A 16,735-nucleotide genomic window follows, 5' to 3' on the forward strand; every position below is an offset into this window, starting at 1 on the left:
AGTGTCTGCTTCTTAGTGAGCTGTTACGGAGACGGGGGAGCGGCACGGCTACAGTGGCCCTGTCCCGCTAAGCACCTCAACAGAACACACTTTTCCACATTGTGAATGCCTTATCACCCTGGGATGGCGAAATCCAGAAACACCATACATTTATTGGACTAAGCTTATCAGCTAAAGTAACTGAGAGCATGTAATCCAGGGGAACTCTGGAATCCAGAAAACATCTGGATTTAATCTTTGTAATGATTTCTATCACAATATGAATTTCAGGAAAGATAAGGAGGTTGAGTACACAGCAGTAAATCCTGCCACTTGGTGAGGGGTGTGTAAAATGTTTGAGATTTGAAGTTTAAAAATAATTGTGCCATTATGGGAGAAAGGGGACTAACATTTATTGACACTATATGTACTGGTCTCTTTACGCACTTCTTTTAACCTACATTAACACTCTTATTATTTTCCTTTTACAATTTCCGTTTACAAATGACAGAACAGGAAGTTTGAGAAGTAACCTGACCAAGGCCACAGAGAAAATGGATGGCGGAGCTAAGTTTTGTGTCCTGGTTGTCTGCCTAATCACTTAATCTCTGTGCGTTAATGCTCCTTTCCCTATTACTTGCCCAAGGACAGATAGGCAGAGATACAGAGACAAAAAGATATGAACCCAAGCCTTCCACTGTAGGTTCAGTGATCTTCCCATCCCTCTCTCTCAGCCTGACATGAGACTGGGGTCATAGAGATCACAGTGCCCCAGGTGTTCAATTTCCTCCTACATGACTTATTAATGTCCAGGGCGGCAAGGAAGCCTGTGCTCCCTCCTCTATGAAATCTTATTGTTTACTGCTCTCATATGCTACTTCTGTGGTGTCTCACTTGGGAGTCAATTTTTTAAAGTAAATATTTTGGGGCACCTGGGTGGCTCAGTCGGTTAAGTGCCTACCTTTGGCTCAGGTCATGATCTCAAGGTCCTGGGATGGAGCCCCGCATTGGGCTCCTCACTCAGCAGGGAGTCTGCTTCTCCCTCTCCCTCTCCCAAGTAAATAAATAAAATCTTAAAAAAAAAAATACCTTGTTTCCCTTTCCAAACAGTTTTTAAAGTTGTTTATAGTCAGCCAAAAAGACAGACACATATACACAGCAGGACTGAAAAACACAAGCTGGTTATGGAATGGAGATTCTTAAATTTCACAGCAAGACCCTGAGGCCAGTCTGGGAAAGTTTTCCCAGAGTCCATCTTTAAGATGCCTCTTACTTATGCTGTACATATTACCAACTCTTGAAGTGAATGAACCCTTGCTCCCCAAATATTCATTTTATTTTCAAATACATATTAAGGGGATCCTACTCTAAGCAAGTCATGGTGTTAGGGTTATAATATACAACTGCCATAGTCTCTGCACTGGGAATGCTCTGAGTTCTTCTTACCATTCTTGGGTAAGGGCCGATGCTCTCTCTTTCGGTTCAGCTGTTCTTCGTGTCCTGAGTGGAGGCTTCTAGCTTCCTCCAGAGACACCACTCTGGGTTGGGTCTCCACCTGCTCTGGCTGAAAGTCTGTTACCTCCCATGCTGCTCCCAGTGGGACCTGCTTCTCCGAGTGCACAGGACTGCTAACCTGGGAAATAAAGCCAATGCCATAATGGAAAGAGGGAGAAAAACAGGGCCAGAGAGGGCCAAACTTCCCCCAGAAAGATATCAAAGAAAGATAGAAGATGTTAGAAGGAATGAAAATTTCACTCCATTCCCAATGGAGTGTCCAAGGGCATTAGGTGAACAGTACTGTCCAGAAGTCTAGGGATAAGGCAACAGGAGAGTGCTCTTTATTGGTATACAGAGGGGGAAAAAATCTATCAAGAGTAAAATACACAGCCTCCTTATTATTAGAATAGATACTAAGTCCTTGCATCTATTAGGTTCACAGAGCAGCGAAATAAATTCACTAGTGAACTGAAAATATAAAATTAATTTCCACATGTAGTGTATATCCCTGACCAACACAGCAGCCTGCTGGTAGGTCTTTATACGAATGCAAATCCTGAGCAAGGTGAAACTGCAAATCTTGCAGGATTTCATGAGGTTAATGAAAGGGCTGTTGAAAACAACTAGAAGACCGTGAAATACCACTGACAAACGAAGATCTGCTGGTTAAACTAGAGAAGAGTGACAAGGATGATGGCATCAAGGGCACCTCAGAAGACACGCATTGGAATATTAAAGGACTAGAGAGGACCCTGGGATAACTGATGAAGTTTGTGCTTGCTTTCTTTGCAAAAACAGCCCTCTTGAAAATCAGGCTGCAAAAGTCCAACCTTGCAAAGCATAATATATTGTTCTCTCAAATAATTTTTGGGAAACATTACACCAAAGACGTGAACAAACACTTAGATGCATAATGTTTAACTTCATTTGCAAAACACTATTTCAAGCAAGGTTTTTTTTTTTTCCTCCTCCCGATTTAATATGAAATTCCGATCCTCTTTTGATTCACTTTAAAGGTCTCTCATTAGTACCATTTCTCCCTCCATAAGCCCTATCTGCAAGGCATCCCTGCCTCCCCACCCCCCTGCACTTACCCATCTCCTTCTAAATACAAGTATTTGGAAAATCCTCTCTCACCTGCTGTCTTAGTCTTCCAGTCTCTTTCTCCAAATGTATTACCAGGGCCACCGCCTCCTCTCCGCTTTCCGGACACTGCTTCTGCGCCCACGCCTGAATCTTCTTGGGTAAAATGGTGAGAAATTGTTCAATCACCAGCAGCTCAAGGATCTGCTCCTTGGAACGCATTTCGGGCTTCAGCCACCGGCAGCAAAGTTCCCAGAGTTTACTGAAAGCTTCATGGGGTCCAGTCACATCCTCGTAACAGAACTGCCTGAAGCATTTGCGAAAGGTCTCGGCCTCAGAGCCCTCCGATCCTTCCAGAGCGGGTTCCGCTGCCCACTCGGAGTCCTTTTCCACCTTCATTATTAAGCATCCCTCAACCTCCAAGGGAGCATCGATCTGAGGGTCCAGGGATGCAGCCATGCTCCAACCAGGTGGTCAACCTCACATCTAGCTCAAAGTAGACTCATAAACCTCCGAGAGTTCTCTGCTTAACGATTTTGAAAGTGGGACGGTAAGGAAGTGAAAAAACGGCAGTCAGCCGCAACAGGGTACTCCGGGTTCATTAATCAAATCCATCCTAGACGCTTGAAAAGGAGAATGTGTACCCTAAGGTCCCAAACCCGGCCTCTTCTCCAAACAAGATGTGGTTTTCCAGGATGCATCTCTTTTAGTGCAATGTCCGAAAGAGCAAGGCCAGGGAACCGGGAGAAAATCAGGGGGACAGAAAGAGGGGTGGGCGGGGGCGGACGGCAGGCCAGGAGGGGGCTGGGCTCCGGGGAGGCGAGGCCCCGGGTGGGTGGGGCCGGATGTGCAGGCCCCGCCCGGCCGGGGCTTCGGGGTTCGAGGAGCGAGGCTCGGCCCGCGCGGCGCGCCCAGGCCGCTGCGGGTGGCCTGTGGGGCCGGCCGTGTCCGAGGGCAGCGCCGGGCTCTTTAGGGCCCAAGGCGGTCCCGACAGTCCTCAGGAACCCTCCGCACGCCAAGGAAAGGCCGCAAGGCGGTTCTGCCCCTAAGGGGAAAGAAACCGCGGGACCCAGAGAGACCCCAGAGGGGACGGCCGTCTGCCCCGTGCGCGGCCTGGTCCGCTCCGCCCGCGGACTGCGCGGGGGGCGCTGGGAGCCGTGGCCACGCATGCGCCGCCCGCGACCGCGCGCGGCGGGGTCCGGGGAGGCTTCCTTGCGGGCGAGGGGCTGAGGGAGAGGGCTGCGTGGTGGACTCTCGCGAGAGCGCGCGGCGTAGCGCCTCGCCGCTGAGGGACTTTAAGAATGAGGAGGGGCGTGGAGAAGCTTCGCGGGGCGGAGGGACACAGTCGGTGGCCGAACAGACATTTTGCGGGAGAAGATGGAACAGTGTGGAAAAGGAGAGTGGGAGGCTTCCCTCAGCCGTGAAGTCTGGGAGGCGGGGAGACGTCTCTGAGGTGAAGGACACTATTGGGGATGCGGCGCAAAGGCCTTTCTGCAGCGGAAGAGGGAGAAGGAGAGGGGACTCCTTTGCTTGGCGGAGGGGTCTGTCGCAGAGGGCTCACACATGCTTGAAGCATCCTCTGAGGGCGGCGACTCTCGCGGACTGCTGCCCTCGCTAAGGCGCTCGGTCCCTGGTGCGCCCCCGCAGGAGCACCTTAGCGACCCAGTCCCGTCCCCTAGGGGCGGTGCGGGGCCACCCCAACCGTCCCCCAGGGGAGAGCACCTGAGGCGGCGTGGGGGTTCCGTGTTGGTTCCCCGTGGGGATCGTTTGGGGCGGTGCCACCCAGGCCCCCAAGGGCGGCGCGAGGACGCCCCATCTGTCCCCCGCTGCGAGAGGATCTGGGTGGCCTCGTTCCGTCCCCCAGGGGCGGCGCGGGGGCGCCCCGTCTGTCCCCCAATGTGGGAACACCTGGGGCGGCCCCACCCAGATCCCCAGAGGCAGTGCAAGGGCCCCCCATCTGTTCCCCGCCCTCCTCCGCGGGAGCACTTGTGTTGGCTCCATCCCGGTACTCCTGGGCGGGCGTGGGGACGCCCCGTTGTATGGGGGTCCTACTGCCCTAGCTCTGGGGGAGTTGATGTAGCTGAATGTGAACAGAGGGGGGTCTTGGCCCAGAGTCCCCGCTCCTCCCTCCCCGCCGGGCACTGCGGTTGCTAAGAGGAGCTGTCTTCGCCTCCCAACTTCTGTGAAACTCAGAGCGATGCCTGCCCGCCCACCCATCCATCCCTTTATTGATGAGGTGCCAGGCAGTGTTGTAGGCACTTAGCATACATCAGTGGGCAAAACAAAAATCCCCGTTCTAGGAGTAGGTGGCCTATTAGAAGAGAAAGCTTAGTGACTTTCCTTTCTTAGCAGAAGTCTTAGTTAAAACTCAGTCTACAAATTCCAGCAGCCCAGAAGCTAGGAGTAGCGTTTATGTGACGGGCATTAGGTGAGGGCGGGTCAGAGAGAATCTATGGGACACCTAGTATATGCCAGGGGTTGTCTTGGCACAGTTTACTTTTCTTTCTTTCTCTTCGTACTTTTTGAGCATCTATTTTGTGCCAGGCATGATGAAGGGGGTGAGCAAAAGCAGAATCCATGCCACTGTTGCACTTCCAAGTCTGTTGGGAACGCCCGCATTAATCAAATAATCAAATAAACTAAGGTACAATTGTAACTGCAACAGGTACTACCCAGAAGAGGAACATGGTGGAAGGATCTATGTATATTAGAGGTATATTAGAGGGATTTGACATAGTCAGGAGGTCTGGGTAAGTTTCTTTAAGAAGTATTGCTAAGGATGAGATCCCAAGGAGGAGTAAGGGCTGGTTAGGCAATGTCTAGTCCTCATAAAGCCCTATAAGGCAGATACATGCCTCCACCTTACAGTTGAGAACACTGAGATCTCAGCGTGGTGATGTAACCACCCAAGGTAACTTCAGGTTAGTGGCAACTCAGGATTCAGATTCAGATAAGAAAATGGTCCTTTATGTACTCATTGGGCCATTTGGTGGTTTTAGGGGAGGCGAGCATCACAAGCAGCTCAGGGACATCGGAGAGCACGGGTCACAAACTCAAGCCTGCAGAGCTCAGGCAGGTAACATTAATGAGCGAAGTAGGCACAAAATAAGACAGTGGGGAATGGTGGGGACCGCGGCAAGCTGGAGGCCACATTTTCTGCCTAAATGCAACAGCCAGGTGGGATCCACACACTTAGCAAATACATTTATGTGTTTCTCCCCACCAGGATGTTAGCTTGACGAAGCAGGACTTTTTTTTTTTTTTAAGCCGGATGTGCCAGGTGCTTAGAGCAGTGCTTCACAGAGTAGGCACTTGACCTCATCTGCTGCCCATAGCTTCTGAGTAGTTCTTGCCATGTGTGCACACTTTCACACATTTTGAAGCACTTTTACATTCCTTTTCTCATTTTATCACCCACCCTCTCTTTTGGCTCCGTAATGCCCCCCCCCCCCCCGCCGCCAAATATTTAGGTATGTCTTCCTTTTGTACCTCTCCACACTCTTCATATTTTAGCTCCTCTCCATCCTAATGCACTTGGCATTGTATCTTAGTTCCCTCTACTTATTTAGCCCATTTTATATTTAAACAGTGTTTTTTGTTTTGTTTTTGTTCTGACTTAGAATTTTAGTGCATTGACCTTCAGCCCGCCATCACAACCACCTCCCACACTCAGCCTCAGGTCCTGCAATTCTAGGCCACCCAGCTGCTTCTTGTCAGGGGTGGTGCATGAACAGTTTCATTTCTTAGAAACTGCTTTCCTGAAACATCTTGCTCCTCAAGAAAGTGATCATCTGCAGACATCTGAACTTTCTATTCCATAACATGGACTTCCAAAAGACAAAATCTGATCTGCGGATGATTAACTGGGAAAGTTAAAGCCTAACCTCCTCACTTTCCTCTTAGAGCAGAGGATACTGGGCCTTGTTCATTATCTCGCAGATGTAGGATCATAAGATCTTTAGGAGTAGTTTGTTGTCTTTTTTGTTTGGTTTGGTTTGGTGGCCTCTCAATAACACACACCAGTATTTTTTTTTTTTTTTAAGTAGGTTCCATGCTTAGTGTGGAACCCAGCATGAGGCTTAAATTCACCACCATGAGATAAAGAAAGTCTGAGCTGAGATCAAGAGTCTGAGGCTTAACCTACTAAGCAACCCAGGTGCCCCATCAAATATAAAAACGTAGAATTTACACTCATATTCTCATCTTCCAGTTTTAACAATTAGCAACTCATGGCCAATTTTTTCCTCCCTATGTCTCTACCCACCCACCCCAATCCTGGATAATTTGAAGCAAATCCCAGACATTACATTATTCATTGGTAACTATCAGAATGTATCGCTAAAAGATAGGGACTCTTAGTTTAAACATAACTTCAGTACCATCAAATGCTTCCTGTTAACATCAAGAATTCCTTAATACCATCTTTTAAAAACAGTTATTTTTTTGAAAGTTGGTTTACAAAGAAAAAGGGGTCATAGATGCTGGATGGGTAAAAAGAACAGATGTCCTCCATGTTTTCTAATTAGGTGTTTACATTTACTTTCGAGTGAAAATGTTGGTGACTTGAGAAGATCAGATTGTTGAAAAAATAGTGAATCAATATAGGTCAATAAATCTGAAGTATGAAGCAGATCATACTACTTGAGGACAAGTAAAGAAGAGTGGTTGTTTTCATAAGACTTTGTCCCCTGAGTTGACCCACATCCAGGACCACTGTCTTCAAATGATCCCTAGAGGAATGTTCACACCAGTCTTTTCTTAATAGTATATCTGACATTGCAGCTGTCCTTGTATAAACCGTTTTAGAGTGACCTTTTACAGACCATTCCTCTGTCCAAGGTGCTGATCCACAAACCCTTTGGCTGGCAACCGTAGGGGTTATACCTTGCTTTAAATCCCATTCGCCAAAAGTAAGGTTACCACAAAAGTAAACATTAACTATACATTAAATAGATTTAAGAAGTGCTATCTATGCTTACGCTAAGTTTCTTTAAAAAATCCGACCTAGAGAATTTCCTAGTAATGCCAGTTACCTCTCATTTCTTTAGTGCCCTGAATTTTTTTTATCCATTTCTTTAAAAATTGAAAAGTGGACATGAAAAGGCTGAGTCTGTATATTGGTGTGCCTATTTTAGATACGATATTATCAAATATGATTTATTAACCAAGCCATAATTAGTTGAAATAGTTTTCATTTTCACAAATTAAAATCACCTCTCCCACTGGTTCATTAATGATGGTCAAATAGCTGACAAAATAACAACTGTTAAAATGTTCCAGTTCCTTTCACTCCACTGAGCAAAACAATAATGAAAAATTTCAACTATATATGCATATATAGTAGTCAACAATTTTTTTTTTTCTGTATATCTATGAGGCACCATGCTAGGTACTAGTGGGAGAAGTATAAGACATAACCCTTTTACTCAAAGCATTAAGAGTAAAATGGGGAAAATCAATTACAGAATTGTCATGTATTAGATCTAGTGCCCTTCAACTCTTATTACAGTCTTTGGTTTAAAATCTAGTTTATCTGGGATGCCTGGGTAGCTCAGTCTGTTAAGCTTCTGCTTTTGACTCAGGTCATGACTCAGGGTCCTGGGATTGAGCCCCACATCAGGCTCCCTGCTCAGCAGGAAGTCTGCTTGTCCCTCTGCCCCTCCCCCCTATAGTGTTTTCTCTCTTTCTGTCTCTCAAATAAATAAATAAAATCTCTAAAAAAAAATAGAATAAAAAGAAAATCTAGTTTGATACAAGGATGGCTACTCCAGCTTTCTTTTAATGTTCATTAACATGATAAATGATTCTCTACCTCTTCACTTTCAATCTGGAGTTGTCTTTGGGTCTAAAATGAGTCTTATAAACAGCATATTGATGGGTCTTGTTTTTTATCCATTCTGATACCCTGTGTCTTTTGACTGGAGCATTTAGTCCATTTACATTCAGAGTAATTACAGAAAGATATGAAATTAGTGCCATTGTATTACCTGTAAAGTCACTCTTCCTGTAGATTTTTTCTGTCCCTTTCTGGTCTTTGTTACTTTTGGTCTCTCTCTCTCTGTTCAAAGGGCCCCCTTTAATATTTCTTGCAGGGCTAGTTTAGTGTTTACAAGTTCCCTTAATTTTTGTTTATCTTAGAGAAAGACAACTTTCTTGGATGAAGCATTCTTGGCTGCATATTTTTCCCATGTAAAATATATCATGCCAGTCCTTTCTGGCCTGCCACATCTCTGTGGACAGGTCTGCTGCCAGGCTTATGTGTCTGTAGGTTAAGGACCAGTTGTCCCAAGCTGCTTTCAGGATTTTATCTTTGTAATTTGTAAGCTTCACTATGTTGAGGTGTTGGGTTGTCATATATTAGAGTCAATGTGGTAGAGGTATGTATGAAGGCCTCTGACATGACAGAGTAATAGCCTCTTTGGCTACCAGGAAAAGCTTCTTGGAGTCAATCTTGAAGCATGTTTAGCAGGAGGGGCAAGAAAGGCATTCCAAAGAGAGGTAACATAAGCTTGAGTGGTGTTTTTATGTAATGATATGAAGTTGAGTGGCCCATGACCTTATTATAAGGGAAGGAAGTAGTGGAAGATGAAGTTGTATAGGCTTATACAACTATTCCTGTATAGAAGGAATTTGGACTTTATGATGAAGGCAGTGCAAAGAAAATGCAATGCAAACAAAACATTGCTACAAGAAAGTGGAGGCATCTCTCTGTCTCTAGGAAAAAGAATTCTCTCTCATGTAGACTCCTGGAAATAGTGTGCTAAGAGAACACTCAGCATACAGGGATTTGAGTAAGAGGGTTTCTAGGTCTGTTTTTTTTTTTTTTTAAATTCATGCACCCATCTGTTAAATATGTATATAGATGTTAATTATGTTTCAGGTGAAGTATTAAGTACTGAAGACACAGTGGTAAAGGATAGGCTTGATTCCTGCCCTTAAGAAGCTTACATTCTAGTGGAGATTAGAGAAGAAGACAAATAATACACAAGTACACATATAAATAAACAGGATAATATTAGATCGTTGGAAATACTAGAAGTAAAATGAATAGGGTAATAGAGCAGACAGTAACGAGGCAGGGGTTACCTTAGGAAATTTGATCAGGGAAGAGATTCTAATGTTTGATACTTGAGCTGGAGTCTCAAGCATGAGAAAGATCCATATATGTGCAGAGTATATGGAAGAGCCTTCCTGGAAAGGGGAACAGCAAGAGTATGGAAGGGCCTGGAGGTGGGAAATAGCATGAAGTATTCTACAAACCAAAAGGGGACCAATGTGGCTGCAGCATAATAAGCAAGAGGAGGGAAGGGTCCAGAGTAAGGATAAAGGTAGGCAAGGGCCAGACAATGTTCAAAGAGCCTTACGGGCTATGGTAAGGAGTATGTGATTGATTCTAAAATATTGGCATTTAGGGGTTTAAAACTACTGAGTGACATGATCGAATGTATACTTTATCAAAATCACACTGATATTGAGGGTGGGTTGGAGGGGGTTAAGAGTAAAGATGAGTGGCCAGATATAGGCCTGTGGATTTACTTTTGGCAAAAGGTTAGTAATGGCTTGGACTTGGGTATGACAACAGAGGTGGAGAGAAATGGATGCATTCTACGTATTTTGAATGCAGAACTGTTAGGACTTGTCATAGCATGGTTATGGAGCTCAAGAGAAAGGGAGGATCCTCAGTTTTGTATATGAGCATCTTGGTTGATGGCACTACAGTTTTTGATATGGGGAGATCTAGTGGGGTCCTGTCTGTTGGAGTGGAGAAGTGGTGAAAATTATTAATTCTGTTTTGGATTCCATAATGTTGAGGTCTCTGTTAGATACGTAAGAGTCAAATGGACAGTTGAGTATACCTCAAGGAAGAAGTCAGAAGTGAAATATAAATCTGGAAGTTGTTAGCATATATTTAAAGCCATCAGATTTGATGAAAACATAGGGAAGGAGCACAGATATAGAAGGGAGGAGAAGGAAGGCCCATGCCCCAAGAACACTACCCCATTGTTGAGTAGACAGTAAAGGAAGAGAATTGTTTTAGATTGAATTGTGCCCCCCCATTCATATAATGAAGTGTTAACCCTCAGTACGTCAGACCTTATTTGGAAATGTGCTCTTTGCAAATGTAGTTAGTTAAGATGAGGCCATACTGGAGCAGAACACCTAATTCAGTATGATTTCTGTCCTTATAAAAAGGGGAAATTTGGAAATAGACACATGCACATAGGGAAAACTCCATGTAAAGATAGGAGTTATGCTATCACAAGCCAAGGAACTACAGAAGCTAGGAGAGATCCTTTCCTAAAGCCTTCAGAAGGAGCATGGACCTGCTGGCAGCTTGATTTCAGGCTTTTGGCTTCCAGAGCTGTGAAATGATAAACTTCTGTTAAGCCACTCAGTTTGTGGTGTTTTGTTATGGCAGCTCTAGAAAACACATAGAAGACTGAATAGAGATAATGAGGGTGTAAAGGGATAGACCACTAGAATGTGATCTCATGGCAGCCAAGGAAAGCAAGTGTTGCAAGAAGGGGGGAGTAGTCATTTTTATTAAAGGCTGTTAAGAGATTAAATAAGAGGAGAATAGGGCACCTGGGTGGCTCAATTAGGTGTTAGACCTTTGATTTCTGCTCAGTTCATGATCTCAGGGTCGTGAGATCAAGCCCCACATTGGGCTCAGTGCTCAGTGGAGAGTCTGCTCGAGATTCTCTCCCTCTCTCCCTGTCCCTCCCCACCCTTGCTCTATCTCTAAATTAAATAGATCCTTTAAAAAGAGGAGAATAAAGAAAGGACCATTTGATTAGATTTTGCAATGTATTTAGGGATTCCTGTTCCTCCCACTTTTAATATTTGAGACAGATATTTACCTCTTTGTGATTTTGATTATATTCAGCTGCTAGAAGGGAGTGTGTGTGCTGCCAGTTAGAGTGAGCTGATAGCTTTTCTTCTGGTTTGACTCTTTCCTAGGAATTGCAAGATGCTTGTGGCAGTGTCCTGTGCCTTCCTTCTTTGTGTCCGTAGTCACTGCTTTATTCTGTAGGAAAAGGTAGTTGCTGCCTCCTCCCCCGTGGCCAAACGGTGTCAGCGGCTGAGTTGACCATTCAGTTGCTCTGAACTCAGTTCTCAAGGTACTTTACCGTTCACTGCCCACTGCTTGCTATTCTGAGTTTGGACTTCCCCTAGAACCACTCCCATCTTCACAACCAGTCCCCTCTTGCACATGTTTTCATTTCTTCTTCTGTTCAGAACTTATGGTCCATTGTGTATCTTTTCCTGATCTTCATCATTGTTATATATTTATTATTTAACAACATCTTTTCTTGGGTCATTTCAGGGAATTTGGACTAGGAGCAGAGATAGGTACTGGCATATGTTCTGACATCATAAGTCAGTCCTCTGATATATTCCTTTTTTGTGGATTAATATTGATCCCATCATCATGCCATGTGTGTGCTCATGGAGCACAGATATCTTTTGGCTGCCAGGGTCTAATCAGAACTCACTGGCAAATCTCTTTAGACATGTCTTCTGAATTGTGCTATTTGAATCAATACCACCAGTGGTAGTTCCCAATAAAGGTAGCCTTTTTTATGGACTTAACAACTAATTCGCTAATTATTTACTGTACATAACACAGTTGATAATATAGAGAAATATGATGTGTGGTTTCTATTCTCAGTGAATGTATGATCTACTTGGGAAAAAGGCATTCACATGAAGGAGGTTATGTAACATTGCATGACTGAAGCAACACGAAGACTTCATTGACCAGGGTGATTTCAGTTGCAAGCAAAGAAATCTAGCTTATATTGTATTAAGTAAAAAAAAAAAAAAAAAAAAAAAAAAAAAAAAAAAAAAAATCTCGTGTATTCTAGTGTATAGAGCAGTGTCCAGCACATAGTAGGCCTTTTGTTAATATTTTTCAAATGAATGAATGAGTGAGTGAATGAATGAATTAAGGATTTTATTGTCTCATGTAACTGAAAGGTCTAGGATATGTTTAGGTTTAGATATAGCCATGCCCAGGGATCCAGATCATGACTTAGCACCTTATTCCCTCCTTTCATCAGCTCTGCTTTTTTCTTAAGTGGTCTAATTTTCAGGAGGTTTCTCTCCAAAAGGCTGCTGGTCTTTTGTGAGAGAGTCCTCCCTCCTCTTTCTTTCAGTGGTTTCAGCAAAATTCCTGGAGCCGAAACTCCTGGGGTTGGTTTGGGTCATGTGCCCATCCCTGATCCAGTCAATGTGACCAGGGGGATGGAATATATGATTGGTCAGGTCTTAGTCACACATGCATCCCTGAGGCTGAGCCTTTTGAGTCCCAGGGACCAAGAATTTGGAAGGGCTTTTTTTATTCCCCCAAAGAAAAATTGGGTAGGTGTTACTACCAGCAGAAGGAATGAAGGATGCTATACAGGTAAAACTAATGGATGTTTACTATCCTACAAGGCCATCGTTGAAGAGGTGTCATAAGGTAGAATAGAATTCCACATGATTGTATCAGGTAATGAGTATCAGTTCAGAGGGTTTGGAAGTGGTCAAAGCAAACCTTAAAGGAGGAGTGAAATTCAGTTATCTTGAGGAGCGAGCAGGAATTGGGTTGGTAAGGAAAAGGTATTCTAGAGACGAGTGGGAATAGAATACATGCAGTAATGCAAAATGACTTGAGTGGGTAACTGCTGAAAGGGGAAGGAGGGAGAGGGAGATCAGGGATGCCAGAATATAAAGATTAAAGAATATAAAGACCTTGACAAGATACAATGGGCTACCATGGCTGCAAGCACACGAGGAAAAACATGCTGGAGCCTGCCTGTAGTGCAATCTCTACTCTCATCTCTGATTCTCTGACACCCGGGTAATAACCCTTCAGGGTTCTAACCAGCCTTTGCATCTGGAGTTTTGGGAACACCTGTTATTGGCCCCAGTGCCTGCCTGTGATGCTGCTTCCCAGTTGTTAGCAAAGGCTGATGTCACTTAAGTCCTCCTGTGACCAACCTAGCTCACCCTTGTAATTGATTATGCGGAGTCTTTTCAGCCTAGAGCAAGAAAATTTCACTGCAGACCTTTTCTTATTTTCAGAGTAAGCCTATGGAAGAGCTTGCTCCAACACTGCCAAACAGAAGAAAAGACCTTCTCATCAAAATCAAGTACAGCAAAAGCAAGTAACAGTTTGTGAACAAATCAAAGTTCCTTAGGTGCCAACCACACCCCTCTTGGGAACCCCCACTTTGTCTCTGTGAATCTGTAGAGAGACTCAACACTTGTCCTGGGGTATTCACCCAATCAACCATGTACATGCAAACAAGGGGGTTCCCTGAAGGAAGGGAGTCCAGGTTGCTGTCTGTATAAAGCTAATATGTAAATTCAGTATTTATCATGAGCCAGGTTCTGTTTTAAATAATTTATGCACATATTAACTAAATTCCTTCTCATGCCAACCTTGGGAGGTAGATACCATTATTATATTTATTCACCAACAAGGACACGGAGGCTCAGAGAAGTTAAATAGCATGCCCAGGGTGTCCTATTTACAGAGTGTAGGATCCTAGATTCAAATCCAGATGGTCTGAATCCAGAGTCCATGCTCTTCCTCATCACTCTGTGCTGTGTCTAGCTCTGTTCCTTTCACCCACAGTGACTGGAAAGATGAATAAGCTCAGTTCGTTATAGAAAGGACTTTAATGCTCCTCCAGCCGGTCAGGAAGAGATTCAGAGTCCAAAGGCTGCTACCAACACTTCCTTTCTGTTTTAAGTGCATTACCTTCCAGGTAGGCTAAGTTTGCATTTCATGGGCACCAGCAAGTCCCCTTTATCTTGATATCTATCCTTCCATCCTTTCCCAACAAGAGCTGCTAGCGTTCTTTCGCACCTGCTCCCTTCATCTGTCCTGATCAGACCCATTTCCTTTGAATTCTTCCATTTTTTAGAGCAAGGCACCTAAAAACATCAAACCGGTATGGCTCATATGGATCAACTCTCATAGGATACCTGATGTATTATCACACTAAAGGACCCTCTTCCTATCAGAGGAGAAATCAAAGAAGAGGGACAGTGGAAATAAAGGGGCAGAGGATCCCATCTTGCCCCACTGGTGGATAGAGCAGGATAAAAAGGCTAAGTGATTACGTAGGATAATGAGTAATGAGTCCTATACTTTGAAGACCAGAACTGCTGGTGGGGGTATTATGAGAATTTCTTGTAGGAAGTGCTATAAGCCTTCAGAGAGGCTTAAAAACAGAGAATGGCAAACTGTTACCTTAGCCAAATGTATCTGGCTTTGGGTCCGTGGACTGCCCACTTTACCCTGTTGGCCTAGGACTGAAATGGACTCATCCTCTGTGAGTATCTGTAGGAATGACCAACTCCTCTCTCAGAGTTAAGCAAACTTCTCTCTCTCTCTCATCACCCAGTATACCTGCTTATATGGAAGACTGAGTGTCAATCCTGGAACTCAGATCCTGATGTCGGAACCCTTGATTTTTCCCTTTCAAATACTGTCAGGTAGGGCTGTCTGTCCTTCAAACTGTCTTGTTTTGTTTTGAGGCCAGAGATCCAGCTGCATCTTCATGTACGTGTCTGGTTCTGTGCCTGTCTCTGGAGTTTGAGTAGGGTCTAAGTAAGTACGCCCTGACCACACCTGAACTATGTGATCTGAGAGTGGGCTAGTGGGTCATTTCCCAAGGGAGGTGCTGTCCATACCAGTTCTCTGCAGTTGCTGGGAAGGTACGATGTATGTGTGAGGCTCTTGGTGAGTGTAGCAGCTGGCCATAAATAGAGTCTGCTTGAGAAAGAGGCCCACACAGAGGAAAGCAGGGCCCCCAAATGGGGGAGCATGTCCTAGAGTTTCACAATCATTATTTGAGCATCTAGATCCAACAGCACCTGAAGTCAGAGCCCCTGGTCTTTATTTTTTGAGCCACTCTATTTCTTGCTTTGCTTAAGCCGTTTTAAATTAAATTTCTGTTACTAACACCCCAAGCAACTCTGACTAATATGCAAAATAAGTATTTTACATGTTATCTCAGATGACTTGGAAATTATCTCCATTTGACAGATGACGAAAGGGCAGCTTGAAGATTCAGGTACTTTGTAGAGATCTTATGGGTAATCAGTGGAAGACTGAGGATTTGGTACAAGGCTGATCTTGAAACCAAAGAGAACGTTCTTTACCAGAAACCCTTGAAAAGATTTTCAGTTTTGGTTTCTCCAAGAAACACAAGCACCTATGATTCCAAGTCTCCTTTGGAGATGCTCCGTGCCTGCTGCTCCGTTCCAGGATTGACTCAGCGAGTTGTCGGACTGACTCGAATTGTTGTTTATACAGTCTGTGAACTTGCAGTTTATGGTGTTTTGTAATTTTGTTTTCCCTGCCGTTTCACTAATACGGCTTTGTGAGCAAACATCGCCTGTGATTTAAATTCACCACAGTAATGAAATGGGTGCACACACACACGCAGGCACACACGTTCCTTCAGAACAGTCCACAGCTTTCTGATTAATCACATGTGTAAAGTACAGTGTTTACAGGAAATCAGCAGGTGGCAATTAGCATCTTGGAAATTATCTAGGAAGCACAACTGGAGCTGCCACTTCAGGAGGGAAACGTGGCAGTAATCAGCAAAGTGACAAACCCCCTCAGAGCTGGGAATGAGCGGGGCTGGGAGGGGGGGGCTGCCGGGCACATGGCAGCTGGTGGGGGCAGCCCGGTGTGGATCGCAGACTACTTGCCAGCCTCACTCTTTTCTTCCCAACACTCAAGAAGCAAGTCTTTCGGTGGAAGTAGCTGAAATGAAATAGTTGCATGGCAGGAAGACCATCTCAGAACAACCTTTGAAAAACACTCACCACCACCACCACCATTCAGACCTCGGTCTGGGCATGAGTAGACATGGCACTGCTGGAGTGGTTGTTGAAATAGGGAACTATTTCCATACCGGCTAGTAAACAGCTACTGTCTTGAGCCCGCCAAGTGGCGTTTCACTGCTGCTTTCCCTGGGGAAAGCTTTCACCTCTTCAGGAGTCAGTGACCAAAAGGTTAAAGCCTGAATCTTGCTCTAGGGCTAAGTCCAGGGTCCATTCTGATGGAGTCAGTACGTGTGCTATCTGATTCTTAAATATTTCATGTATCAATCCTCAGGAGTTTCGGTGACCACTCCAGAAGGCAGACACGGAGAATGGGCGTACT

At 44.7% G+C, this 16,735-nt stretch overlaps 1 protein-coding gene across 1 annotated transcript in view; it reads right to left on the reverse strand.

The window, feature by feature from the left end:
* ZKSCAN2 (zinc finger with KRAB and SCAN domains 2) overlaps nt 1-3,295 on the reverse strand; it is a 17,484-nt gene extending 14,189 nt beyond the window's left edge. Inside the window, exons 1-2 of the mRNA XM_047712840.1 lie at nt 2,614-3,295; nt 1,426-1,612 (exon numbers count right to left, since the gene is read on the reverse strand). Of these exons, the coding sequence (XP_047568796.1) occupies nt 1,426-1,612; nt 2,614-3,018 (592 nt within the window). The 5' untranslated portion in view covers nt 3,019-3,295. The remainder of the gene's footprint in view (nt 1-1,425; nt 1,613-2,613) is intronic.
* Nucleotides 3,296-16,735: the final 13,440 nt, after the last annotated feature.

Source organism: Lutra lutra, chromosome 18 (genome assembly GCF_902655055.1).
Source record: "Lutra lutra chromosome 18, mLutLut1.2, whole genome shotgun sequence".
In the NCBI taxonomy this organism is placed as follows: domain Eukaryota; kingdom Metazoa; phylum Chordata; class Mammalia; order Carnivora; family Mustelidae; genus Lutra; species Lutra lutra.